This window comes from Poecilia mexicana, unplaced genomic scaffold (assembly GCF_051168715.1).
Source record: "Poecilia mexicana isolate PSO_F unplaced genomic scaffold, ASM5116871v1 scaffold_10, whole genome shotgun sequence".
Taxonomy (NCBI): Eukaryota; Metazoa; Chordata; class Actinopteri; order Cyprinodontiformes; family Poeciliidae; genus Poecilia; species Poecilia mexicana.
The window spans coordinates 16833987-16861120 of record NW_028263379.1 but is presented as its reverse complement, the minus strand read 5'-3'; the positions used below and the strand labels follow the sequence as shown (position 1 = coordinate 16861120).

The following is a 27134-nucleotide window of genomic DNA, read 5'->3' as shown; positions in this document are numbered from 1 at the left end:
CTTGATTGAACAGTAAAAATGTCTGGGGGAGGGATGGTTTGGAGGTATAAAATCCAATCTTAGTCAAACTAACATGCTTGTATTGTGGATATAACAAGATATCATTTCCTTTTATTTTTCCAATACTGGATTGTAATATTTGTATTAAAATTGGACCAAACATTAACTGAAAAATCTGGTGTCATAAAATATGGGCATTTTGAATTTGATATTGATAGAAACTTGATAGCCTCACACTTAAATGTAATATTAAAGTTCAAAGAACTTGCAACCAGATTATTTTTATTTACATAGCAATAGTACATAAACATGCCCTGAGTAAAATGGCGCTTGGATAGCGTCCTCCTGCTTCCGGGTTTTGCGTTTGTCTCGGTGACGTATTACGCACTAACGCTCAACGTACTTTCAGTTGGCGTATGATAACAATAAACAACCCCGAAACAAGAGAGACGCATCTGCCGGACTTGTCGCTTTAATTCGACAGAAACGAAGCGAAAAGATGAGCCGAGGGAGCCACGCTCGCTTGGAGTGAGTCATCTTCATGAAGCGGAGGAGCCTCGCTGGTCCTGACACACAGGAATTTTGTAGTTTTTGCGTGAAGCTCCGAGGAGAAGTGGAGTTACGGTTTGTCCCCTTCCTTAGCTCCCTGTAGCTAGCTGCGGCTCATTCCTGGTTCCTGAACACTTTGTTTCAGTCTGTTATGCAGTTTCCAGAGGACTGTAGCCGCACTCGTTCTCCTCCGCCACCTCTCTGCTCCCTCTCCCCGCACTCTCTGGCCCTATGTCTCGCTGGCTTTTCCCCTGGTCGGGCTCAATCAAGAAGCGGGCCTGTCGGTACCTTTTGCAGCACTACCTCGGTCACTTTCTGCAGGAGCGGCTGAGCCTTGACCAGCTCAGTTTGGACCTGTACAACGGCAGCGGTGATATCACGAATATCAACCTCGATGTGTGGGTGAGTTCACGTGTAGGAAGCACCAGACGTCCTGTGTTATTGTGGGACGCCTGCTCTCTTGACTGTGTCGCAACTGCACTCCCGAGTTCAACAACAATCTCCAACGTCATGTTTTAGCCTAGCTCCTGTTTCTTCGAGGAAATGCATTCAGGAGAAACGCATCACCTCCCCTCCGGATTAGAGTTATCTTTTACTTTCCTAGATGGATGTATTTACCACATGCTCAGCAAACAAAATGTCAATAGCTAGTCTGAGGAGGCATTTTTTTTCTCTTTGTTTGCCCTTAACACATCCTTGTTTGTTGTTCCTCTTTATTTGACCTTCTTACAGGCGGTCAATGAGCTCCTGGAGTCTCTCGGGGCTCCCCTGGAGATAGTGGACGGCTTTGTGGGAAGCATACAGGTGACCATCCCCTGGCAGGCTCTCCTGACTGATCATTGCACCTTAGAAGTTTCTGGTCTTCAGATAACATGTCGACCCAAGTACCGAACCAGTAAGTTTAACACTCAGGTTTCCTTTCAGATCTACACATGATCCAACTGGTTTTATGCAATGCAGGAGATTAACAATTACGCCAACGGCAGCCAAAATATTATACTGATCATTACAGCAATACTAATGCCGTCCATGAATGATGGATGGTAGTTTTTCAGTTTCCCTACCATTAATCTTCCAGGTAGAATTCAGTTGAACTGTAAAACATTTCTGTCACTGTTTGTGTTAGAAAAGCCTCACATATGAACCTGAGAAAGAAAGAATGCCTTTGAAAGGAAGTCAGTGTTTTCTGGCTTGTTAAGGCTGCAGGAGCAACAGTTCACCAGAGCAGTCCACATTTAATGTCTTATATATCCATGAGTAAATTTACAGTCCAGAATGCGTCCTGTTTCATAGAGCGATGACTGGCTTTAATATGCAGACTGCAGCCGTGCCTGGCATTCTTGTTGCAGTTGCATCAACTATTTCATTACGGAGGCTGTATATACACTGTCACTAGTGCTGCGTCTGATTTATCATCAGCTGATGCTTCATTTAAATGAGGTGTGTGAACTGAGTTATTGTCTGCATATTGTCTGTCAGTGATTTGATTTTAACAGAATTAATCTTTTATTTAGGTTATAAAGATAAAACTAAGAGGCAATTGATGCTCCTTTCCCATCTTTTCCATTTTGTAGTTTTGGTTATCTTGAACCAGAGAAGGAGCCGCCTGACAGCGGACGTATAGTATTTTTGAAAAGTAATTTTATATAGTCCATGCTGTAATAAATGTCTGAATGTAATTGCTGAAGATCGCTCATAATTATTTTTGGTGTCATAATCTGTCATATCTCCATAAGTCAGTTGGCTCAAGGGGAACAGAACCATAATTAATGGGAGTAGGGTGAACTATGATTTATTTTTTAAATAAATTGAATTGAATCATATGTAAGATTTGATTTTTTTTTCTTATTTATCTTCATACTTCATCATATTTGTATTTTGCATCTAACAAAGAATCTAAGTAGGCCAGTTATTTTCTCACTGGACTGTTGAAATATCCAGACATTTTGACAATTTCACTTTTAGTTTTGTTTGTTCCTCATAGAGAACCAGCAGCATTTCCTATATAACGTCTCAAAGCACAACTACGCAGGAAGGGAAGCTGCTGATCTGTAGTTAACGCTCTGTAACATCAGGATTACTGTAATCATGCCGTCTTGTTGTTCATCTAAAGGCGGAAACTGGGAGTCACAGGGATGGTCGTCCAGCATGACCTCCAGCATGCAGCTGGCTCAGGAGTGCCTAAAGGACCCTCCAGAGGCGTCCGAGGAGCCGCCTGCCCCGCTGGAGGGACTTGAGATGTTTGCACAAACTATTGAGACAGGTGAGCAGATCTTCTGGGCCTTTACAGAACGATCGTTCATAAATTATGAAGAGTTTGATAGCGGAAATGATTATCCTCATCTTCACATGTGATGCACCAAAACAAATTTGTCACACCTTAAAGTAAAAACTACAGTTTGACAACTATAAGCTGATGTTCTTTATTCTTTTAATCTCTTTAATGAATTGTATTTGCAGTTCTCCGCCGCATCAAAGTCACATTTATAGACACCATCGTCCGCATTGAGCACCAGCCCCTGGACCTGAAAACTGGTGTTGCCTTAGAAGTGCACATACAACGGTAAGCTGCTGATTTATTTAAGATTTTCTGTAACAATATAAAATATAGAGACAAAATTTTATTTTTTTACTTGTTTTGTTAAGTTAGATGCTATTTGACAATGTTGTGAAAGAGCTATAAGAGGTATAAATTTATATATACTACAAGAGTCTGCTTAGGATTGTGCACAGATGCAACTTCCCTTCATTAAATGTAAACACTCATTGCTGCCTTTCATCATAGATCAAAATATTTGTGACATAAAGTCATGTTTTGGTTTTATTGATGAAAGTTTAGTTAAACACTAGACATTTTTCTTAATTCTGAACCTACATTTTTTTCTGACCAGAGCCAAATATAAGTTCACCCCAACATTACAAATACTTTGTTTTTAATAATTCACTGGTTTCTACACATACCTTTGAGAACAAATCGATCTCTACTACAGCAGCACAAATGTAATCTGCAGTCCTTATTAGATGGAAAGCTCCATAATAAAAAAACGTATTCCTCACAGTTCAGATTAAAACTGAAATCTCTGCTTTTGTTATCAGTGTTGTTAAGAAACTCTTACATCAGCGCTTGTGCTGCTGCCAGTGATGAAAGGAAGCAAAATGGAGACCTGAAATTGGATTTCATCTTCTCTGCTCCTCGGCAGACTTAAAGACGAGGCCCTTCCTCTGATATGATCATGAATGTTTTTCACCGAAGAGCTTTTAGGGTGAAGCTCATTTCAAACTGGGTCAGGATTGACAGGTCCATTCCCCTCCGCTGCACTAAAGGTGTCTTGGACATTTAATAAATGAGTGTGATGTGGTCACAGTCAGCAGATCGGAGGCGATGGCTGTGTTTTACTGCAGTGTATGTAATCATGTTAAGTGCAGCGGTCAGTCTTTTTGAGTTAATTTGAAAAGTAATCACAGTAACCTGCATTCTCAGGAAAAACGTAAAAGTTAATACTTTCTAAATGCTTTATTTTATTTTTTTTTACGCTACTGGCGTTTTATAGAGATGACAAGAAAGAGTTTTACAGTTCACGTCAGTTTTCATTTAGTTTTTATGTTCTGCAAAGTCAGAGGAGAGAAAATCTAGTTTTCAAAAGTGTAACATCATAATCACAGCATTATGTGTTACAACATGTTTATTATAAATATGCTCAGCCTGAAGCAGTCAAGCTTTTGCTTTTCCAACCCGTGTTCCCTGCCTCAGATGAACCCTTCCTTTTATGCTGGTGTGTTGACAGAGCTGCTCAGGTGAGTTGTGTCCATGTGCGGTCAGTGACTCTCCTGTCATGTTTGCAGCAATGCAACATGCTGGAGTTCATTAACGTGTGAAACAGAGGTCCGGTGATGCAGGAAACCTAGACTGCAGTAGATTGATCTGCAGCAGCAGCAGAACACTGCGCTGCAGATCCAGATGTAAAGTTTCCTCTGCACTCAGATCGATTGTTAGATTTCAGCTGGATAGGACATGCATGACATCCACTTATTTTTTTATGATTATTAAGGTTGACATTGTCAAATTGGTTTAGTATAAAAAAAAAAACAACTTTTCTAGAGTTATATTTTGATGATCTAAATGTTTTATTTGCAATTGCAGTTTAAAAAAAGGGAAAAATCTATTTCTCAGTGAAATTCCGTTTTATTTAGAGGTGCAAAAGCCCAAGTCTATGTAATGGATACACCGAGTGTAATAACTAGAGCTGCACCAGGTATCTAATTTCATACGTCGGTATTCTTGGATGCTTCATTTGAAATGTGATTAATTCAACATCTGCATATAAACTACACATCTTGCCAGTTAGATGGACTCTGCCTGCTCTGAAAGCCACACCAGGTGTGTTTTTAGTGTTTGAGATGCTAAGACTCATGGAGAGTTTTAGATAAATGTGTTAAGGTAAAGAATGAAACGAGGCAGAAAAATATGAGTTATAATTATATTTTGGGTCACCATAATTTTTATAAATGGCATCAGTATTGCATAATTGTCATATATCATGCATCCTAATGGTAACTAAATTTGTTTCACTTAGTCTGCCAGAGATCAAAACTGTCTTAATTTTCCGCCAGAAGACCTACTCCAAAAGTAGTTTTCTTTTTTTCTACTCGTTCCTGTAAATACATTAAACCTAAGATCTCCCTCTGTTTTCAGTCTGTGAATGTACAATAATCTGCCAGGAAAAGCCTGATCGCTGCAGCTTTAATATTATTTTCCTTTCTCTGACCAATGAAAAACAGAGGATTAATTCATCAAAGAGTTATTTCCTCAGTTTGAGTCAACCTGTCACACTCCAGGTCTTATTACTTCAGTTTATAATTCAATGTCTGAGTTTTAAGAGATGTGTGTGTGTGTGTGTGTGTGTGTGTGTTTGTGTTTGTTTGTTTCTTTCTTTCTTTCCAGCCTGGAGTACTTTGATGAAGCCGTGAAAGATCCTTCCAGCCAGACTGCCGTGCCTGTCGACATCCACCAGCCGCCTGCCTTTCTGCACAAGATCCTCCAGCTGACGGAGGTTCAGCTGTTGTACGACATCATCGGTGCTGTTCAGGTAAAGGATGCAACTAAAGTCGGGCAGGTTTTGGATGCATCCATCCATCCACTTCCTACACCTGCTTATCCTTGCAGAGCCTCAGTGGGGTTGTGTCTGTTTCCTGTTACAGTAAAGCCTTGTTTTATAAGAGGTAAACAATTCTGAACCGGGACAAAAATGCTTGTTTTATCTCCCAGGGTCCTCTTGGGGAGGTGCATCTAAACTCAGCCACAGCCAGTGAAGGAGAGGAGGATGAGGAGAAAGAGGACGACGAGGAGAAAGAGGAAGAAGCCAAACCCTTGAAAAGCAGCGCCTGCCCCCCGTCTCAGCCGCTGCTCATAGGGCGCTGCTCTGGCTCTATTGAAACCACAATGAAGATCAAGCAGAACGACATGCTGCCTGGACCAAAGGTGTGTGTTTCTGTCTTATAAATGTGCCGCGTTGCAGAAAACGGATGTCCTCTCATATCGATGCCTCCGTCCTCCTCTCTGCTGACCAGTTGGAGTTGGACGGGAGGGGGGGATGTGTCCACCTGCTGCTGTCTCCAGATCAAATTACCCATCTAGCAGACCTCCTGGCAGCCCTGTGCATCGACATTGGTACAGTTTAATATCTGCTTTTCTGACATCACAAAGAATAGTTTAGATCTTTGTTTCTGATTACCATGATTATATTAGCTTGCTTATGAGTGTGTTGTTCATTTAAATGGTTGAGATACAGTAACTTGCAAACATATTCGTGCCCCTTGAACTTTGCAACCACAGACCTCGTTGTCTGTGCAAAATGCAAAGTCATGCACGTTGTTGAGGTGGACAAATTAAAGTTTTTACAAATCTAAGAAGTGTGGGTTGCACTTTTATTGTGTTTTGGGTCACGTTGCTGCCACCTTTGCACATCTAGATGATATATTTTTGGATGCTTCTTTGTGAAGTAGCTCAGTCTCAGTCACACTGGGTGGAGAGCATCTGCTAGCATCCATTTTCAAGTCTAGATTTTGGTCCATACTTTGACTGGACCATTCATTTCTAAATGTATTTCTGTGTTCATTGTAGCTGCTGAAGAACACTCTTCTGATGCTCTTCAGCTGAAAATGTATTTTTGTGTTTCTGTGCTTTTATAGCACTGAGATTTTCTCTGAAATGTAAATGTTAATATAATCACAGATTATGTGAACATTTGAGCTTCTAAACTGGATCTGTGTATCTTGTAAAATGCTTCAATCTGACATTTGTTTTTGAGTCAAGATGGCATCAGTAAAATTTATTAATTGGCTCATGGATGGTATTTATTATGCAGTTTCTATGTTTTGTCTGTCTGTTCTATTACTAACATTGATTTTGTTTTGTTTTACCCTCAGAGCCGGAGCAGAAGTGTGGTGGCGTGAACAGTCGTCCGTTAGACTCAGAGGACCTGCGACTGATCGAGGAGGATCTCAGCAAGCAGCTGGGATCCAGTCCTAAAGACAGGGAGTGGGAGAACGAGCCCCACCTGGAGCCCTACGTCACCAGCCTGGAGAACGGAGGTATGACTACCAGAAGTTCACCTGTGACGCTGATAAAGGCCTAAATTCAGCTCAGATTTAGACATTTCATGTGTAATTAAACTATAGCAGGATTCATTCTGATGGATAATTGTTACAAAGATAGATTATTTCTCATCTTGAAAACAAAAGATTGAAGAAAAGCGTAAATAAGTCCCTTTATTGTTTTTGTCATTATTTTCTGTGTTGTTTTTTGGTCAAATAAAAATAAAAATTGCACTTTCCAAATAATTTATTTGAAGAATGTAAAATATTGTTTTTGTAGGTATTGTTGCAGTCATTTATCCAGTTCTTCTGATTTCTTTGGTTTTTAGGTGGGGGGGGGGCTTGTCTTTGACGTTTCAGAGCATCAAACAAGTTTTATGATTGAAAATAATATGAGAAAATAAAAAAAGCTGTTTTTAAATTATGATTTCAGTTATCTACCCCAATGTTAAAAAGTAATCTCCAATCTTATTAAATCATGACTTAACTGTGACGAAAAACATTTTCTGGAAAGCAGAAATACGTTGTGTTAGCGTCACCCAGGCTTGATTAGTGCCAGACTAGTAGAATCAATAGATGAACTAAATGGATCCTGTCTGATATCAGACCTACAAAAGATGACAAGAACACGTGAAAGGGTACGCTGCAGTAAAGTTAAGCACCGCAGCGTTCAACCTTTGACCTTGTGTTTGTCCAGAAATGTTTTACTCCATGGGCCCTGCGGGAATGAGCAGCAGTGTTACGTCCACTCGCTCTGGCAGCGAGCTGTCGGACAGCGACATGGAGTCCTCCACACACAGTCTGAGCAGCCTGACGCACCCGGCAGCTCTGACAGCACAGGTACAGCCTCCGTCTGTGTGCCTGTGTGTTTAAACATGTAGCAGAGGACCAGGATGAGCCCATTTGTATCCAGGATGAATACTTATTGAACACATATTTTTTTTTAGCAACACAGCAAAGTAAATTCTGTACTTTCTTTTGGTTTCTTTCATGCCAGGGCTTGGCAAGCTGTCCTAGAAGATATCCTGTAGCAGGATGCTTATCCAGCCTGCCACATACCAGCAGGATCAGAGGTATAGTCAGCTATTTGAGTAGCAAACAGAGTCTAGATTAAATAAAACACTGGCTGCACCTTTGTTTTCAGTATTAACGACGAAACACAGCTTATTATTTCTGTTTTTAACTGCAGGGCGCTCACACAGTGGCCAGGCAGAGCAGCTGAAACCCGAAGCCTTGCTGCGCCTGACCCTCGGTGGGCTCACTCTGACCATGCTGCAGGAGGACCCGCCCTCTGATGGAGCCTCGTCATTAGCTCAGGTGTCTCAGGTGTTCTTCCGAGGGCTGCTTTCATTCAAGGAGAACATATTGGCCAATAAAAACTTCAACCATCTGAGAGAATGCTTCGCCGCAGCCTGTCCACTCTCCAATCTCAGGTAGAAAAGAAGTTGAACTTTATAAAACAGATTTTAGTAAGAATAGTTGCTATTACAATAAGGGTTTTAGGTAGATGGATGTTTTCTTAGTAAATTGTAGTGAAAAACATTTGGGAGTAGATATGCTTATGGAGTAATACGTTACAATTTTCATTCGCTGGAGTTACAGCCCTCGGTGTGTTTCTTCATTAAACCGATTCACTGTGAGGTTTTCTCTGGTAGGTTGACAGGGGCAGCAGTGCAGGTGACATGTGAGACGCGCAGCGGGAGACGCCGCTGTCGGGCCGTGACTTCGGACCTTTCTTTCAGCAGACTGGAACTGTTGGAGTGCCTCTGGCAGGATGGAAAACCTCAGTACTGTGAGGTACAAAACAACACGTTTTAAAAAAAAAAAATTATTATTACTGTTTGTGAATGTGAAAAGTTCGTCATTATTGGTCACACTGTCTTTGGTAAGTAGTTTCATTATCAGCGACAAGTTGCTTTGCAAATAATTGTTTTTCTGCAGTCTAGAAAAATCTGGAGTATTTTTTAAGTATTAATGTTGAAGAGAAAGAGAAGTTAAGTTTTATAACTGCTTGTATCTCCAGACTTTATTACTTGTCTGGTTGTCTAAATATTATCCAGCTGTTTCGTCCATTGATCAATCAATCCTTCCTAGAAGGTTCTGCTACTGATGGAAATATGTCCTGTAAGTTAATTGTGAACTCAAAGTTCGGGAAGCCTCGAATCATGACTTCATGTAAAATTAAAATAATTGTCTTTCTCTTTACATTGTCTTCTAATGTAAGGCTATTTTGCAATAAAACATGAGACTCATATGTCGGTCAAGTATTTGTAAAATTATATGAATTTAGTATCTCAAGCCAATAAAACTTTGTTTTTTTTATGGTTTTCTTTTTTTTCACTCTGCAGTTACTTCAGTTCCAGAAAGCTGGACTGTTTACAGTCGGAGCCGCAGCCAGACCCTGCGCCCAGCTACACTACAGCCTCACTGAGAAACACCTGCGAAAAGTACGAACCATGTTTTAACACATTAAACTGTTTAAAAAAATTTTTATTTACATCTTCAAGGTCGAACAGATGAATGTAATCCTTTCCGTTAAAACACTCAGACTTTTGTTTGACACTGATAGAGACAGAAGACCCTCTGCTATTTTCCCATTACATTAGAAACTGAGTTTGTGAGAATCACTCCAACTCAACAAACTGAGAATATTTGTTTGAAACATTTTTTTTTCTACATCACAATAACTGGAAAAGTACAGTAGGTGCCCTAGATGTCACACCAGAGCCTCGATAAGAAACTGTCTTTGAGCCCACTGCCTCGCTTTCTGTTGACTTTATCACCCAATTTAACGAGTTATCTTATGCCTCCTATATGTTAAATATGTTCTCAGCTCAATTATTTCTGTAAATTTGACTCATTCTGCTGGTTTTCATATTAAAAACTTTGCTTTATTCTTCATTTAAGCCTCATTGGCATCAGAATGCGAGGTTGTGTTACTCTACATCCTGCACCTTATTTTACCAAGCACATTGATTTACAGAAATTATGCTGCTCACCTTATGGTATCTTTTTAAATAAATTAAATAAAAGACTTTATTCATCAAAGTGCAGTTTTCTTCAGTAGTCTGTTCCTTTTGTTCTGTTAAAATAAAGTCTATTTTCGCTCTATTTGTGGCCAGTCTAGCACCAATATGAAAGTATATGGAGGTTTTATAAGGTTACGGATCCAAATGTGTTAAAAAGTTTCCACAATATAATCTCCGTGGTTCTTATGAGAGGCACTGGAGTCTTGGAGCAATGATTGAGTTTCAGATTTAAGTAATTGGATCAAGTTGTGTATTTTTAGCTGTAATGATTTTTGTATTTATTGAACACCTCAACAAAAGTCACTCCCTGCTATCAAGTCAAATTCCAGTTGATCATATTTTGTTTGAGGAAACGCCAAACTGTAAACAATGAACTTCTTCTTACAAGCGTTCGCAGATGTTGATCCAGAAAGATTGTGTTTTACTAGTAAACATCAGGAGAGGCGTTTCAGGAGTAATCTGACACACAAACTTGGCTTTACTTTGAGTTTCGTTTGTGCTGGAGGATAAAACGTAATGGCTGCTATCAGAACGTTACTGTCTATAATTAAATGTATTCATCTGTGTGTTTGCAGGGTAAGCAGCGTGTGCTGCGGCGGGACAGCGTGGTACGGGTAGAGCTGGCGGAGCTGAGCGCCGAGCTGGACCTGGACATCCTCAGCCGCCTGGGGAGCCTCAGCAGAGCCTTCAGCCACTGTCCGAGCCAGAACTGTGGACCAGGACTCATACAGGTGGAACCGCCAACACTGCACTGCCTTTTAGTGTAATGCAGGCCAGAAACCCTAAAAAAATTAAGACCCAACCCAGAAAACACTAAAGGAACTCGGAGAACTCGAAATATAAATCAGCATTTCTGCATGTGCTTATGTCCTTCTGTGAACTGTCGGCAATCAAGACCACAAAGTATCATCGTTGGACTGCTGACTGGGCAGAAAGGCATGTTTAAAGCTCACCTCTCATAATTTTGTTTAAAATGAGTCAGTGTGGTTGTCCAGAGTCATGAACTTTTATGTCATCGCCACACAGAGAAACCAAAACTATTAAAATCTTTGTATGAAAACATCATTCTGCCACGTCTGACTGATCAAACTTGTGCTGACGCAAACATTAAAAAGCCGTCTGGGTTCAGAGGGAATCAGTAGTTCTCCGATCATCCTAATATCAACCTTTCAGCCTCCCGGCTCCGTAATAAAGCGGTGGTCAGCTGTGATTACAGGGTTGATCGTGACCGAATCTGCTCTATAGATCCAAGTTCAGCTTTTATTCTGGAAATGAGTCCAAGAAGGGTCCCTTTTCTTTCTTCTCAGACCCAGAGCGTCGAACTTTGCTCGTCCTTCACCCTCCTGTCCCCCAACGCCGTGCTCAGACTTCGCTTCCCCATCCCAGACCTGCGGCCTCCGCCGCTGCGTCGACCGCCATCCCAGAGGGCAGTGAGGGAGGAGACGTTGGTGCTGGAGCTGACGGAGCTGGAGCTGAAGCACCAGGAGGCCCCGGACCTGCAGAGCCAGCAGCCGGCCCCTGGGCAACAGTGGGGCCCCTGTCTCACCCAGCTATTGGAGGCCTCTTTCACAGACATGCATGGTGAGGGCGCACAGAGCCACAAAGAGGGGTCTAGTTGGGTTTTGTTGCACTATTATACCAGTGTTCTTCTAGTCTTTACCAGCATATTGTTTCTGCTTCACCTCAGAAGGTGTTTGTGCAGGTGTTGCATAAATTTAATATATTTCAAACAAATACTTAAAGTAAAATTATTTGTGTTACAGGACAAAAGCATGACTTGAATGGTGCAACACTGATCCAATCATATGGGTCAGTGCTGCACCATGCAAACCCTCTGTCTGTACTCAAGATGCACTCACCTCAGCATGCCAAGCGGTTAGAGCTACTCAAACTGATGAAAATTAAGAGATGACATGGACAAAGTAATGTACTGGTGCTTTAGAAATTACCTGTATATGAAAAGGATTGATATTTGAATGCAATGTTTTTTTTTCTCGTACATCAATTAGTCAAACATATATTAATATGTATAGATTGTGGACAATTATATTGATAAAACATCCTCTTCTGTAGTTATTTCTCAAATGCATAATTTAAACAGCAATATAGAAAATAAGCTCTGTGTTTCAGTGAAGCAGAAACCTGCTTTATAAACCAACAGTTTGGTGTAATTTAATACCTTTATCACCCATATTTAATATTTGAAAGTGATGTGGTTGGCCATTAAAAGTTTTATGCAAATCATTCAATTATTTCTTTACTTGGTGTTCAATTATGCATTTTTTGACAGATTTTACACCCTAAAACAGTGGTGGGCAACTCCAGGCCTCGAGGGCCGGTCTCCTGCAACTTTTAGATGTGTATCTACTTCAACACACCTGAGTCAAATAATGAGGTTGTTAGCAGGACTCTGGAGAACTTGACTGCACTCAGGAGGTGATTCAGCTGTTGGATTCAAGTGTGTTGGACCAGGGAGACATCAAAGAGTTGCAGGACACCGGCCCTCGAGGACCAGGATTGCCCACCCCTGCCCTAAAACAATGTTTCTCAACCCTGGTCCTCACTGCCCCCCTGTCCTGCATGTTTTAGGTATTTCCCTTCAGCCACACACCTGAATTGTATCTCTGGGTGATTAACAGGCTTCTGCAGTACTTGATGGTCATGCAATCATTTGAATCAGCTGTTCTGGAATAGAGGCACATCTAAAACATGCAGATTAGGGGGCATAAGGACCAGAGTTGAGAAACACTGATCTAAAACAAGATTTCCTCCCAGATGGTTGATTCTAATTAAATACACACACACTAATGGACTGGTTGATGACGCTGGAAGGTGCTTTGCTGCAGCAGGTTAACCCACTAGGAGGCACTAGTATCACTGGTTGTGATTTGTAGATTCAATTTAAAGGGAGTCAGAGTGAGACGTGATTTACACAGATCATTTGCTTCTGTCTGAGTATGAAAATAAAATACAATATCTCTGTTTAGAAAAGATAATAGACCATGTTGTAAAGCTTAATGCAGTGCTGTATTTGTGGTTTGATTTCTAACCTTGACTTCCTTGTTTGTTGTCCTTCACTTTACAGAGTGTCCTTTAAATTCGACATTTGTCACCTTCTTCTGTAAATACTTCATCACATATTTACTTTGATGTGTCTCACCAGGATCGTATGAGGGCTGGGAGGGAGGCTCCTTCCCCTGCATCAGAGTGAAGAAAAACCGCGACTCTTTGCCAAGGTTAGGCTCCGTGGTGATAGCGATGACTACTATAATGGACAAAATGCAGGACGGTAGAAAAACACTCACCTCTTCCAGAGCTGTTTTGTTTAAGCCTTTTTATTAGTAGACAATATTTTTCAGGAATTTAAGTTTATTTTTGAGCACACCCACGCTGAGAAAGTTTCCATCAACAGGATATCGGTGCGTGTGCGCGGCGGTGAGGCTCAGGGCCCAGCAGCTGGTCTGAGTGGGATGAACCTGGGCCTCATGAAGGATCTTGGGGCCACCTTCTTCGAAAGCCACTGTGAATTCAACGAGAAACCCAGCTCGCCGTTTTCTTCTAACCGCACCATGTTTGAGACGGAGGAGGTGTGCTAACACTCAAAACTGAGAAATACCAACACGTCAGCCTTCTTGTTGCTAACTCGATACGTTTCGCTTGAATTAGATGGTGATTCCGGCCGACCCGGAGGAAATGCTCCAGTTTCAGGAGCAGTGTGTGGCTCAGTGTCAGTGCGCGGTGGACATCAGCTTCCCTCTGGCCTACATCCTCCTGCCCAGCAAACAGGCTTTCCAGAGCATCTACAACAGGTTTCTTTCAACCGCCTTCATCTTGGACTCAAATATTTCTACTGTAGCTTTAATTTTTTCTAGAGGATTGTCCAAAAGTCTTACACCAAACCTCATTTCTTGTTTTATTTCCAAGCAGCCAAACTTTCTCGTAAGAACATCCAGGTTTTCTAAAAGTACTAAAATTTTGTTTGTGTTTTTTATTTTATTTTACTTTGGTTGATTTTTATTTATTTTGGCATTTTTCAATAAATTTTTCAAATAACTCTACTTTTAGCCAACACACCTGATTTAATAAATGTGTCCTGTGCAGAGCTGATTGACATGTCGATGAGTGAATTCAGCCTTTTGATTCAGGATTATTGGAGGAGGGACGCATTTAAAAGTTTCAGGATAGTTGGCGCTCTATTATTATCATATGATAAACAAATTAGCAAAACACAGAATGTGACTAGTAACAAAAGTAATGCTAGTAAAAAATAAAATTACAAAGATGCAATAGTAATAACTTTGTTAGCTGGATCTAAAACAAATACCAAAGGTAAGTTTGACAAAGTTTTGCCACCAACAAGGTGATTCCTCTCAAAACATTTGGTGGCATCACAACCACAAACCACTGGATTTATGGAAATTTTTTGTGTTAGACTAAAATAAAGAAGCATATAATTATGAAAGGGGAAGAATTAAGAATAGCTTAAAACAAATGTAAAAGTGTGACATGCATTTGAATTCAGCCCCATTTATTTTGATACACCTAAATAAAATGTGCCTCACATTAAGCCTGGCGCTCATTTGTTTTTCTTCCGTTTTTCCACTTTCAGCACAGTTTGCTGTCAGATGCATGAATAAGAAGAAAGCGAGTCAGAAAACATGGAAAATCAGCCAAAGACAAACTTTGATATTTAAGTACCATTGATCAACACTACTTTAAAATAATTACGAGTAGATCTGCCTTCTGGAAGCAAGGTGTGAATTAAGTTTTTGTTCAGAGTTTTATAGTGAAAGTTTAGTTGCCGTTGAAGCTGATTGTTGTTTTGTTTGCTGGATTCATGTCATTTTGTGGCGTGATCTGAGTTCTCCACCATCCTCCTTTTTTATTCCAATAGGATCAATAATGACCTGTTGATGTGGGAGCCGCCTCCCCCTCCTCTCCCCTCGGCCCCGGGCCCCGACCAGAGCCGCCGTCCCTACGACGAGTTCCAGCTGTGCAAGTCGGCCTTCAGGCTGGGCAAGTTCCTCTGCTCTGATGGAAAAAATTTAATCCTGACATAGATTTATGACAAACAATAACAGCTGAGGTGCCAAAATATCTACTATTGGCTTTTGTATTGTTTTTGGATTAAACCGTTTGCTTCACACTCTGCCACAGACTCTGACTCAGAAGAGGATGAGCCTCAGTTTTACTTGGCCAGCGATTCATCTGGAAGGATGCAGCAGTCAGTTCCTCTTCCCAGCCACAACCTCAGCCTCCTCTCCCTCACTGTGATTATTGGGAAAGGTCGCCTGCAAGCCAGAACTGACAGGAAGGTGAGCCAGGAGGAAGATGGATTCAGAGGAGGGCACTGATGAGTTTTACTGCATCAGATGATACAAGGAGAAACATTTTTCCCCTTTTTAAGTATGCTTAAGTGATTCAGCAGTCGCGTTTTAGTCTTCCTCTTCAATGTTTGTACTTTATATAAACATATGATGTACATCGATTGCTAACGAGACAAAGCACGTCTTTTTCCTGTAGTATTTCCTCTACATTAATGACCATTTTTAATGTCTTAATATCTGCTTTACAATATTAAAACTCTGTGGAAGTTGAGGTCAAGTTCAGTTTGAAATTCATGTTGCAGCATTGCTTTGTTCTTGTAGTTTTTCTGTTTTGTTTTATTTATTTATTTTTTGTTTTTTTACGTTAGGAGGATGAAACTCAGGGAGAGGTTGTGCTTGACCTGGAAGGGGGGAAGATTTTCAGCGTGGCGCAGCATCAAAATGATCCAAACCTCAACTTCCTGACGCTGGAGAGCAAACGAGTGGAGCTCTACCATCGAGGTGCACATTGCGGTCTCATCTGCAAACATTTTCATTGTTAGATAATGCCGATAATTCAAAGGGCTTCGATTGAGACCAGAAAATTCTGGGTGCCGCATTTTCAAGGTGTGAAGAAAGAAAATCAAGTAAAAAAAAAAAAACATTTATTTGGGTTTTAACTCTGTCCAGATATCCTAAATATCCGTTCATTCAACCATTTTTCTGCCTTTTCGTTAGAAACCAGTCATCTGAACTTATTATTTATTTGTCTTTGTGATTCGTTGGAAACATGTATATATTTTTTACCTTTCTAGCTGTGGTTAAAGACACCTCCATCCCAGAGAGGTTGGAGATGCCCAGCTTCACGCCACCCACACAGTTGGACCCCACCATCTACCCCACAGAGCTGGGAGTGAGCAGCGTTCGAGGACGGGAAGGGGAGCCACAGATGTTGTCTACAGCCATCAAAATCACGCTGGACATGCAGAGGAACGTCAAGGTTCGTCTCTCTTCTGCACCAAGTCTCAGGCTGCCACAGGAAGTCTAGTATTGCCTTCAAGAAGACATTTTTGCCTTTTCGCAGGAGTTCCTGGTCGCTCTTCAGCTGCAAGGTGCCACCATGAGGCATTACATGACGCAGAGCAACCAGAGCTGGCATGAGCAGGTAAGGAAGTCAAACAAGGCCTTTTTCCATTCAGTCTGTCTCTCCTAATATTTATTTGATTCAATTAAACTTTTGCAAACTGAACAACAATTTTTGATGTCGTGAAAAATTTTTTTTTGAAATCTGAATACATATCTTGGTTCCTACACCATCTGGAAGTTGAGTTTCTTCCTTCTTCGTGCCCTTTTTATTGTGTTCTTTATTTCCTTTCTTGTGTCTCTCCTTCCCTTTCACACAGGCCCTTCTTTCTTTTCTTCCTGTCTTCCCTTTGCACATCCATCCTTTCTATTCTTGTGTACTTTATCTCTCTCTCCTTGTGTCCTAGGTCTCTTCCTTCCTTTTGTTGTCCCTTCTTTACTTCTGTTTCTTTCTCTTTTCTTTGTTACCCTCACATATTCGGTTTTGTGTCATTCTACTCTCCCTTCCTTCCTTTTTTGCCTTTTTCTGTACTTCCTTGATTCCTTCCATTCTTTGTACTTTCTCCCTCTCTTTCCTTTTTTCTTCTACCCTTGCCTCCTGTTTTCCTTCCACTTTCCTTTCCCTCTTTCCTTCCTTTCTTGTGCCATCTGTCACTTTTCATCCTTGTGTCCTACCTCTGTTCCTTGTGCCCTCCCTTCCTGGTGTCCTAACTCATTTCCTTCGTTCGTTCCTTCATTGTGTCCTTCCTGCCTTCCCTCTGTCTTTCTTTCCTTTCCTTCCTCCTTGTGTCTTTCCTTGTGCATATTTCTTTCTGGTAACTGTTTGTTATTTCCTGAGGTTACGTCACTCATGTTCTCGTTTGTGATTGGCTGTGCATTCCTCATGTAGGCGCGTCGGCTTCAAGAAAAACAGATTCCCTTCAGCACAGCTGGACACGGCTAAGCTGAAAAAATGTTAATTTGAGATGTTTTGTTTTCTTGGAGGCAGAAAGGAACAATGGAAAAGCCAGACAGTTTGGACGCACGTGATCCAAGTGTAATTATACTTGTCGCTGTAATTAGTCTGCTTTCTATCTGGAGGCTCTTTAGAACAAAATAGCCGTCCCTTCCAAAAATAAGAGCCTTCTAGCCAGAGATAACAAGCACATAAAGTTGCACCCTGACAAGTAAAATGTGATTAATCGTGACAGTTTTCTTAACCTCAGTGTTCTTTAGCCTGTGCTGCAGCTGCTGGTGTTTTTGTTTCACTGCCCAGTAAAATCATTTAAAATGTTTATCGTCCTCCTGTTTGTTTCCTTCACTTCCAGCTGATTGACTTCCTGGACGTCATCGACGACCCCATCTTGGGCTACACGGCACCGGCTGTCATCACCGTCCTCCACACACACCTGGCTTCCTGCGCTGTGGACTACAGGCACGGACCTGAAGAGTGTTTATTGAACTTAAGGCAAAATTACATGTTTATTCATCTCTTTTGGTTGTTTTACTCCCAAGGCCTCTGTATCTGCCCCTGAGAGTCCTGTTCACAGCAGAGTCATTCTCTCTGTCCAGTAACATCATTGTAGACACCGCCACCTTCCACCTCAGGTACTGGTGACCTTTGACCCAACACCGCATTTACCACAGCTATGCTTTAAGAGGACTAACTGAAACGTATCCTTGAACTTTTGAGATCAATTCAGTGATATTTTTGGCTGTAAGATCTTTTTAAAAGTCTATTTTGTTGTCATCAGATTCATCCTGGATGATTCTGCTCTCTACCTCTCTGACAAATGTGAGACTGACACAGTGGACTTGAGGAAAGGTAAAACATGCAGGATGTCTTTTACACAAATGGCCATTGATTATGTCAAGATAGGATTGTGTACTAATTAGGGATGCAAGTTATCAACTAATAAATTAAATTTGATTTATCCTATCGATTGGCTAATAGTTAATTGATAAACGGCCATGCATGTTGCAAATGTAAGTACACCCCATGGTCCAGCATCTTCCTGAAGCACCTGCAGCAGCAACAAGCTGAAGTGATTTTTCTGTTTCTCTTTCTTGAATTGTTCCTGGTGTGTTTGGGATTATTGACCTCCCGATGATCCAATCTTAGCCAAGCTGCAGACTGGCTAAGATTGCACTCGTTTTTATTAAAGTAAAACACATTGAAGCAGGACATAAACCTGTGTTTAGATGAAATAAGGTGAAAGCTGGAAGAATTGATGTAACTCTTAGCATGAGGGACGGTGATAGAAGATCACCTTCTGCGTGTTTGTGTCCCTCAGATTACGTGTGTGTTCTGGACATTGACCTGCTGGAGCTCGCCATCACCACATGGAAAGGCAGCGAGGCTGGGAAGCTGGTAAGTCCTGCTCCGTGTCCTCACCGTTCTGGTTTTTTATCATATTTAGCTGCACGCAGAGAAAAACAAACCAGTATAAAGGTAAAGAAACATTATAATTATGTTCAAGGTCCACAAAAACCCACTAACAAGCAGTTGGCTGCATGTTTATAAATATTTATTTCACCATAATTAGATTTCTCTATAATAATGGCTTCGGACAGTAATTTGGCTCAAGTTTTACTCTCAACTGGACCTGAAACCAAAATCAGCAAGAAAATGCTAAACAAGTCTTCCCACAGCACTGATGCAGCTGAGCTCTGAGCCAACCAATCAGGGCTAATCAGAGCTTGTGTATTTTATTTTGGTATAGAAAATTGTTTTAGTTTATTCACATAGCTTATTTGATGGAGTTGGGTTGTTTAGTTTCAAGCTGTCACAATACATGAGCATTGACACTTGCTAAATAGTTTGTAGCTGGGAAGAGAAATGCGTTGAGAGATTTTTGGGAACTGAACTGCAGTGCTGCAATCAGAGCTGCAGAGCTGCAGCCCGACAGCACGAATGAGTGATCATATTTGATTAGCTGTCTTTCAGTTGTTAAAATATCAATTTGATGGCATCTGTGGAAAATGAGCAAAGATACCGCCTGAAAAATCAACAGCAATCAAAGGTTGTTGTCAACTTCTGGTACCGAGCTCCCTCATCCCGTCACAGTGAGCCTGGTCGGTTTTTGTCATGAAGGTGCTTCTGATGGACTCGTTTGTGTTTCAGTCGCAGCCTCTCTTTGAGCTGCGCTGCTCCAACAACGTGGTGCACCTCTACACCTGCGCAGACTCCTGCGCCGCCCTGGTCAATCTGCTGCAGTACCTGGTGGCCCAGGGGGACTTGCACCCCCCGCCACGACACACCTCGCCTACTGAAATAGCTGGTCAGAAATTACCGGTAAGACATTTTACTCAATTGCACTTCGTTAACCTGAAAGACATGTCGCTTTTTTTTTTTTATTGATTAATGAACCTTACCTGGAATCACCAACAAGAAATATGCAAACCTAGGAACTTTGAGACTGGAATTATAAACCTGAGTTGGAGCAATAAAACAAACTGAAGCTATGCTAGCGTTGAACATTTGTTACAAGGTGCTGCGGCTAATAAAACAACACGGTTTCCATAAGTAGTTTTGGCTTTAATGTCTGTGTATCGTTGTGTTAGCTGTCAGAAAGTCCTGCGACTCTGCCGCCTTGTCCTCCAGCTGAGACCGCAGAGATCAACCAGTATGACCTGGCTGATGCCTTAATTGACACAGAGAGGAGCTACAGAGACAGTTTAGAACCAGGTATTGTTTCTGAACGCGGTTATCCAAATATTATTGATTTAACTTGATGTCTACGGGAAAGTATTATTGTCATTTTACACAGCAAAAAGCACAAAATCTTACCAAGTATTTTTGTTTAGTTTCTAATACAGATACCTTTGTACACTTGAAATGAAGACAAAACTAACTTACAACATATAGGAGCTTATTTTAAGTAAATAATTCCTTAATGCTGGACTGGCAGATTATTTCACTTTTAACACAGGAAACATGTCTTGTTATAAGTGAAATAATCTGCCTGTGAAACTTGTTCTTTTTTATCAATATTAAGGAATTATTGACCTAAACAATGTCCTACTGATAAGTTACTTGTCAGTTTTGTCTTATTTCTAGTGTGCTTTGGAAACTAACAGAATTTGAGTTTTTGCAGTGTGTGTTTAGTTTAAGCCCCTGACTGCTCCTGTTTTTTGCAGAGTCTCCTTCCCTGCCTAAGGGCTCTCCCGTCTCCGTCTATTTGTTTCCTGGCGAAGGTTCGAAGCAGAACCCGTCCGTTCTGCAGAGGGAGGAGTCTGAGGGGCTGGTTGCCACGGCGATGGAGGCACAGCCTGATATGATACTGGATGATGGCTCCGAGGGCTCCACCGACAACGACGACTTCTGCATCCTGGAGGCGCCTGGCATGGGCATACCTGTGAGTGCTCAGCTCCTTCTTCTTCTTCTCCTTGTTTTTATGTCGACCTTTCTTTCTGAGGCTCTTCCTGCTTGTGAAACTCTTGCAGCCCAGAGACGGGGAGCCCGTGGTGACTGTGCTGTGCAAGGGGCCCATCAAGGTGAAGGACAGCCACTTTTCCAGGCCTCGAGGAAGCTCCGACCTGCTGCGAGCTCCGAGCGGATTCCCAGTGCCGCACACCAGGGTGGTGCTGAAGGAAATCTCTGTGGTGTGGCATCTCTACGGCGGCAAGGACTTCGGTGGCAAGCCAATGTCCGTACATGCTCAGAACTCAAACAGGTTTTTTTTTTTTTTTTTTTAAATTTACATCCGTTTTGTTTATTGCCTTGTGCGTTTTTGTGCCGTTTCTCAAACCGTCTCTCTTCTAGGGGTCGCTCTGTCCCTGTGGGTGTTCGTGGTTCTCCGTCTCGCTCCGTCGCCTCCGCCCGTCCTCAGAACTCCTGGCGCTGGGCTGGAGGCAGCGGCCGTCAGCACTCACTGCTGATGGAGATCCAACTCACCAAGGTGAAGCATTGAGTAGATGCAGTGGCTTGCACTCAAAGTCTCAATCTTTGAATTTTTTTCACATTTTGTCAGGTTACAACAGCAAAGTTCAGCGTATTTTATTGGGACTGTTTGGCAAGAAAAGGATAAAGACACATTACTTCCTTATATGAAATTTAATAATCTGAAAAATGTTGGATGTGTTTTTATTCAGCCTGTGTTCACGATTTAGTGCAGTTGTAGTTTTCCACCAAACATTTTGCATGCAGGCCAGAAAACTTCGTCGTCTTCGTCTCTTCATTCTGATAAAATCCCAACAGGATTGAAGGCTGTAGTTGTAAAGTCATAAAACATGAAAAAGTGCAAAGGAATGAATATTTTAAGAAGTTTTGTTTGTGTTTCAGCACATTTTTAAAATGAAAATACATTATTTCTTGACATTAAATAATGTAATCTTTATTTAGGGGTGTCTCGATCCGATATCAGCTAAAACCAAGTATTGGAGTAAATCTGCAATATAATCACTCCGCTGCAGCATTTCTAACCAGCAGCGCTCGTATCCTTCATTTAATGATAATTGAGTCACTTGTTCTCATATCTATAGTTGTTGATGATCGTTTTCTGTTTGAGTAATGTCACTTGACAAAGCGCTTTTCTCACTACAAAATAAATAACAGTATGAATATTTTGTGCTGATAGCATATTGGGTCGACTTCTGTATCTGTCAGTACTCACAAAGTTGCATCGGGATGCTTTAATTCGTGATAGGTGTTCATTTTTATGTTTGTTTTTTACCATTGCATCTCCCCCTTGTGTCCTCCAGGTGTCCTTCCAGCACGAGTCCTACCCAGTGGCAGTAGCAGGCCAGGACGGGGACGGGTCGCTGACCTCTGGGGTCGGCCCCAGCGGGGAGCAGCCTCTGTCCCGGCAGGTCTTCATCGTGCAAGAGCTGGAGGTTCGGGACCGCCTGGCCTCTTCACAACTCAACAAGTTCCTCTACCTCTACACCAGCGAGAGCATGCCCCGCCGAGCCCACTCCAACATGGTGAGGACGGGTGTGTGTGTGTGTGTGTGTGTTGAACTGCAAACTGAGACGGAGTGGATCAGGATGAAATCTTTGCTCTGCTCTCGTTGCAGCTGACTGTGAAGGCCCTGCAGGTTTTACCAGAGTCGGGACTCGGAGGACCCGAGTGTTGCCTACGGGTCAGCCTGCTGCCGCTGCGACTCAACATCGACCAGGTAAGTCCTGCGTCTTTGACCAAATATGGATGGAAAAGCCTCCTCTTCCTCCTTTATGGAGATGTGACACCAGGAGGGGGATTACATTCTCCAGGTTCTAATCTGAAGGTTTTAATCTGTAATTACTTTCATCCCTACTAGAAAAACCTTAACATTTTGTTTCAGCGTTTTTATTTTTCTTCAGCCACATTGAAAAAAATGACAAATCTAAAGAAATAAATGAACTTGATGATTTGGCCTTTGCATCACAATAAGTCAGTTTCCCTCTGTGGTTTCGTTCTCCTACCAGACTTTGTTTTTCTCTTTTCCAGGATGCGCTGTTTTTCCTGAAGGACTTTTTTAGTAATCTAGCATCCTCTGTTAACCCCTACATGCCTGTGGATCCTGCTGCTGAAGGTCAGTTAAAGCAGAAACTTTTTTCCCTTTGGTTGCTTCAGGTTTTTGTTTTTCATATCATAGAAGATTTACTGTAAATACGGCATATGATTGCTGCTGGAGCACAGCCTGTGGGAACATGCCTGTAATGACTTGTTTTTGTCTTGTTTTTGTATTGATATTGCTTAAACTTTTCAAATTGGGTCACTTTACAGCTACAAACATAAATGTATTGGGTTGGTGTTTCAGGGGATAAACTAACCCAGAGTGGTGCATCACTGAGAAGCTCATTTGAAGACTTGAGTTGTTCTTGTTTCTTCTGTCAGTCACAATGAAGGTGGATCCTTCCCAGAAAGGCTCTGAGGAGACCGGAGCAGACGCCGGTCTCGGTCCTGACCTCACAGCCTCCGTGGAAACCACCTACAGCGAGCAGAGCTCCTCCTCTGCCGGCTCCTCCTCTTCCTCATCTGAGCAGCCAATCTACTTCCGGTGTGTAGACGGTGACGGTCGTCAGACAGAACGATGGCTGAAGAAGCATCAGAGCCGACTGAATATTCCTTCTGTCTGTGATTTTCAGGGAATTTCGTTTCACCTCTGAAGTGCCTATCTGGCTCGACTACCATGGGAAGCATGTGGTCATCGAGCAGGTGAGAGGTCATGAGAACAGCTCAGACACAGAAACCCAGCCCGTCCGTTGCCACGGTAACTACAGACGTCCTTACAGCGTGGTGTTTTGTTCCTCAGGGGACGTTTGCAGGGATTCTGATCGGTCTGGCTCAGCTGAACTGCTCAGAGCTGAAGCTGAAGAGGCTCTGCTGCAGACACGGGTAAAAACGACATTCAGACGCCATAAAACAATTTCAGATCTGATAAAACCCTGACAGACTTGAGACTGCTTTCATGTTTGAAACGTTCCCAGTCTTCTCGGTGTGGACAAGGTGATCCAGTACGCCGTCACAGAGTGGCTGACAGACATCAGGAAGAATCAGCTGCCGGGCATTCTGGGAGGCGTCGGCCCCATGCACTCAGTTGTTCAGCTGTGTAAGCTGAAGCCTTCGCTACAGAAACATTTACAGTTTTAAACCTGCTTTAATTATTTTAATCTTCTTTCCTTCCTCTCTGTGTGTCTGCTCAGTCCACGGAGTGAGGGATCTCTTCTGGTTGCCTATAGAACAGTACAGGAAAGACGGGCGCATTATTCGAGGTCTCCAGCGGGGGGCAGCATCGTTCGGTACCTCTACAGCATCGGCTGCACTGGAGCTTAGCAACAGGCTGGTGCAGGCCATCCAGGTATGAAGATGAAACAAAATTAAATGTTTTGTCCAAATGTGAAGATGTTTTAACTCATGTAGTGCTTGTCACCTCGCTACAGGCCACAGCAGAGACGGTGTATGACATCCTGTCTCCAACGCCTCCACTGAATCGGTTCGCCATCACCGAGGGTCGGGCCCCCGCCAGCCGGCCCCGCAGAGCCGCGCAGCCGGCGGATCTCAGAGAAGGAGTAGCCAAAGCCTACGACACCGTCAGAGAGGTGCGGAGTTTGAATTTTTCTTAAAAGATAATTGACATGATGGGACCCGTCAATCAATCCAGTGGATTTAACAGCAACTGACCAATCAGCAGTCACAAATTGTCCCAAAGTGAACGCCCCTTACCTGGAGGAGCTGTTGGAGTTTATCTTTACGAATGCGATGCGCTCATAGAGGTTTGGTGGAAAATAATTGGAGATAATGGTTAAATGTTTCCAGTGGGGAACAGGCACTTAAGAAGCGCTTTCAGAAGATGGAATAGAGTTTAGTCCCAAACTCAAAGTGTAAAATATGGATAAACGTGTGCAGCCAACTTCAAGAGCAGCAGAATACTACAGTGACCAACAGTATAACTAACATGTTTGTGTTTATGAAGGTTTTTGTCATCATTACATTGTACGCTTAATGGTTAAATCAAAGACTAATGCATCAAGCTGGGTCCAATAAATGTGAGCTGTGCCTACAAATGGGTACAGTTTCTCTGTCAAGCAGTAAGTTTTCAGGTATGTGGTGCAAATATTCATGCACAGCCTGACATACATGATCAAAACATAATTCAGATATGTGATATTTTGAAAACCAACACAATACGCAGAGAAGAATGCCTGGATATGATGACAGAATCACATTATAATGTGATAAAATGTATGAATATTTTGGATATTCAGAGCTTTTTTTTTTTTTTTTTTTCATTTAAAGTTATGACCAAACCTGCTTAATTTCCAGTGCTGACCCTTTCCTCCGCAGGGAGTGATCGACACGGCTCAGACCTTGTGTGACGTGGCGTCCCGCGGCCACGAGCAGAAAGGTCTCCCCGGCGCAGTGGGCGGCGTCCTGCGTCAGATCCCGCCCACGGTGGTCCGACCCCTGATAGTGGCCTCCGAGGCGACCTCCAACCTGCTGGGAGGCATGCGGAACCAGATCAAACCCGACGCCCGCAAAGAGGACTTCCTCAAGTGGCGCACAGAGGACGCACAAGAATGAGGACGGTGTGCGGGCGTGAACAAATGAATGAATGCGAGTGGGAACACCGATGTCTACTGGGGGATCTGGATGTTGGTGTGTGTGTGTAGGAATGTTGTTCTGAAATGCAAAAACAACACAAAGACTAACTGCTTCTGCAGCCACTGACACAAAGTTTTACACACATGTAACCACACCTAACTCTTCTGCTGCTCATCATCCCTCGGTCTGCAGGTCGCTCTTCATGTCTCTGTAACAACATATCGCTGCTTTTATCTGGCTTTGATTTCAAACCAACCAGGAGCAGGAAGGATCAGAACGAGATGCAGATTGTCGCCTCTTTATGTCCTGCTAAAACTGGTTTTCGATTCAGTTTTAACCCGACGACTGTGAGCAAGAAATCAGAAAGAAATGGCTTCAGTTCAGGGAGTTTGCAGCAGGAAATCAGTGATCCTGAAGCTCAGTAAGAAGGAAGATTGTGTGTTTCATGTTTATCCATGTTTGTGAATGGTTCATCTTGAACCGTTGGTTTGGTTTTGAGCCCGCTATGCACCTGCTCCTCTCAGCACTGATGAGTTGTGCCATAAACCTTCCAGAGTGACCTTTGAACCCGTCTGTGTTGCCTTTCTCTGACCTGTACCCTCCAAACGTGACTGAATAGAAACACATGAAGCCCTTTAAAAAAAAATCCTGTAGCATTCTGGACTTCATGAATTTGTTTTTACGGACTGATTTCAGTCGGTGGCTCTCCTTCCTGCTTCTGTTTTGCATAAAGCGGTTCTGGGGTCTGAACGGACCCAGACTGACTCTTTCCACATCTTTAGATGCCTTCCTAAATGTTTTTTTTTTTTTTTGTTGATGTTGTTGGTTTTTTTAATGCTTAACTGTTTGTTTTGTGTTTATGTTGAAGCATAAGTATTGTTATACTCGTTTCATAATGAGTGTTGGGAGGATTTGAATCTGGTGACAATGGAGGAAGGAAATGAGGAGTTTTACATTTTTATCTTTCTTTTCCTGTTTGTGAGTGAGGGACTATTTGTGTGAATGTGAGAGGATGAGTGAGTGGAGGACGCATGTCTGTGAGGGTGACAGGTTTATGCTTGTTACACTACTTGTGTGTAATTACTATTTACTATAAAAAGTGTATGAATGACCTGTATATTACAAAAACAAGTATACAAATTAATACAAAAATAAAAAAAATTATATAAAAACTGATCATGTTTGATGTGTTCTGTTAAAGCCCTTGCTTTTGATTTTAAGTTTTGTACTTCATGCAGTTTTGTTCTCATAATTGCCCACAAACACCTGTGACAAAAAGTCTAAAACCGAAGTAATAACGTTATTTATGTAATTTTAATAATAAAAAAGTGTCTTAAGTGCCTTTTTACAGCTGCTTGGGTGTGGGACTCAAGAGCTTTTTTATTTTTCGGCACTAAAGCAGTATAAAATCAGAAAGTGAGATTGATGCTCAGTTTTCTAATGGTCTAATGGTTCCCATTTGGTAACTTTCCAGCAAACCTTTCTTCAAGCGAATATAAAAGCAGCTTGGAGAAAAATATCAGCAGCTGTAAAGGTTGTGGTGCGAACCAAACAGAGCCTTTTCTG

General features: G+C 42.1%; 1 protein-coding gene across 2 annotated transcripts; it reads left to right on the top strand.

The window, feature by feature from the left end:
- Window positions 1–420: 420 nt before the first annotated feature.
- Window positions 421–26744, top strand: atg2a (autophagy related 2A). 2 transcript variants are annotated; one of them, XM_088009492.1, is made up of 42 exons: window positions 421–951; window positions 1282–1444; window positions 2663–2812; window positions 3010–3112; window positions 5492–5636; window positions 5816–6028; window positions 6118–6217; window positions 6976–7140; window positions 7841–7983; window positions 8141–8216; window positions 8333–8576; window positions 8799–8940; window positions 9492–9590; window positions 10748–10903; window positions 11480–11753; window positions 13336–13408; window positions 13585–13759; window positions 13839–13981; window positions 15067–15188; window positions 15330–15487; window positions 15871–16000; window positions 16294–16478; window positions 16563–16643; window positions 17869–17975; window positions 18056–18148; window positions 18295–18365; window positions 18835–18911; window positions 19665–19835; window positions 20105–20228; window positions 20681–20898; window positions 20987–21216; window positions 21306–21441; window positions 22244–22465; window positions 22558–22659; window positions 22971–23055; window positions 23361–23523; window positions 23612–23681; window positions 23779–23861; window positions 23954–24075; window positions 24170–24324; window positions 24407–24565; window positions 25311–26744. In XM_088009492.1, the coding sequence occupies exons 1-42, from the start codon at window positions 781–783 to the stop codon at window positions 25545–25547; spliced, it is 6036 nt and encodes a 2011-aa protein (XP_087865618.1). In that variant the 5' UTR covers window positions 421–780; the 3' UTR covers window positions 25548–26744. The 2 variants fall into 2 exon arrangements, with proteins under 2 accessions (XP_087865618.1, XP_014862933.2); XM_015007447.2 differs by having other exon boundaries at window positions 15868–16000.
- Window positions 26745–27134: the final 390 nt, after the last annotated feature.

Bases quoted from the DNA above. Each gene is read 5' to 3' on its own strand.
- atg2a (XM_015007447.2), top strand. From the start codon at position 781: ATGTCTCGCTGGCTTTTCCCCTGGTCGGGCTCAATCAAGAAGCGGGCC. The intron at 6,029-6,117 runs GTGTGTGTTTCT...TCTGCTGACCAG, and splicing joins ACATGCTGCCTGGACCAAAG to TTGGAGTTGGACGGGAGGGG. The intron at 13,409-13,584 runs GTTAGGCTCCGT...TTCCATCAACAG, and splicing joins AACCGCGACTCTTTGCCAAG to GATATCGGTGCGTGTGCGCG.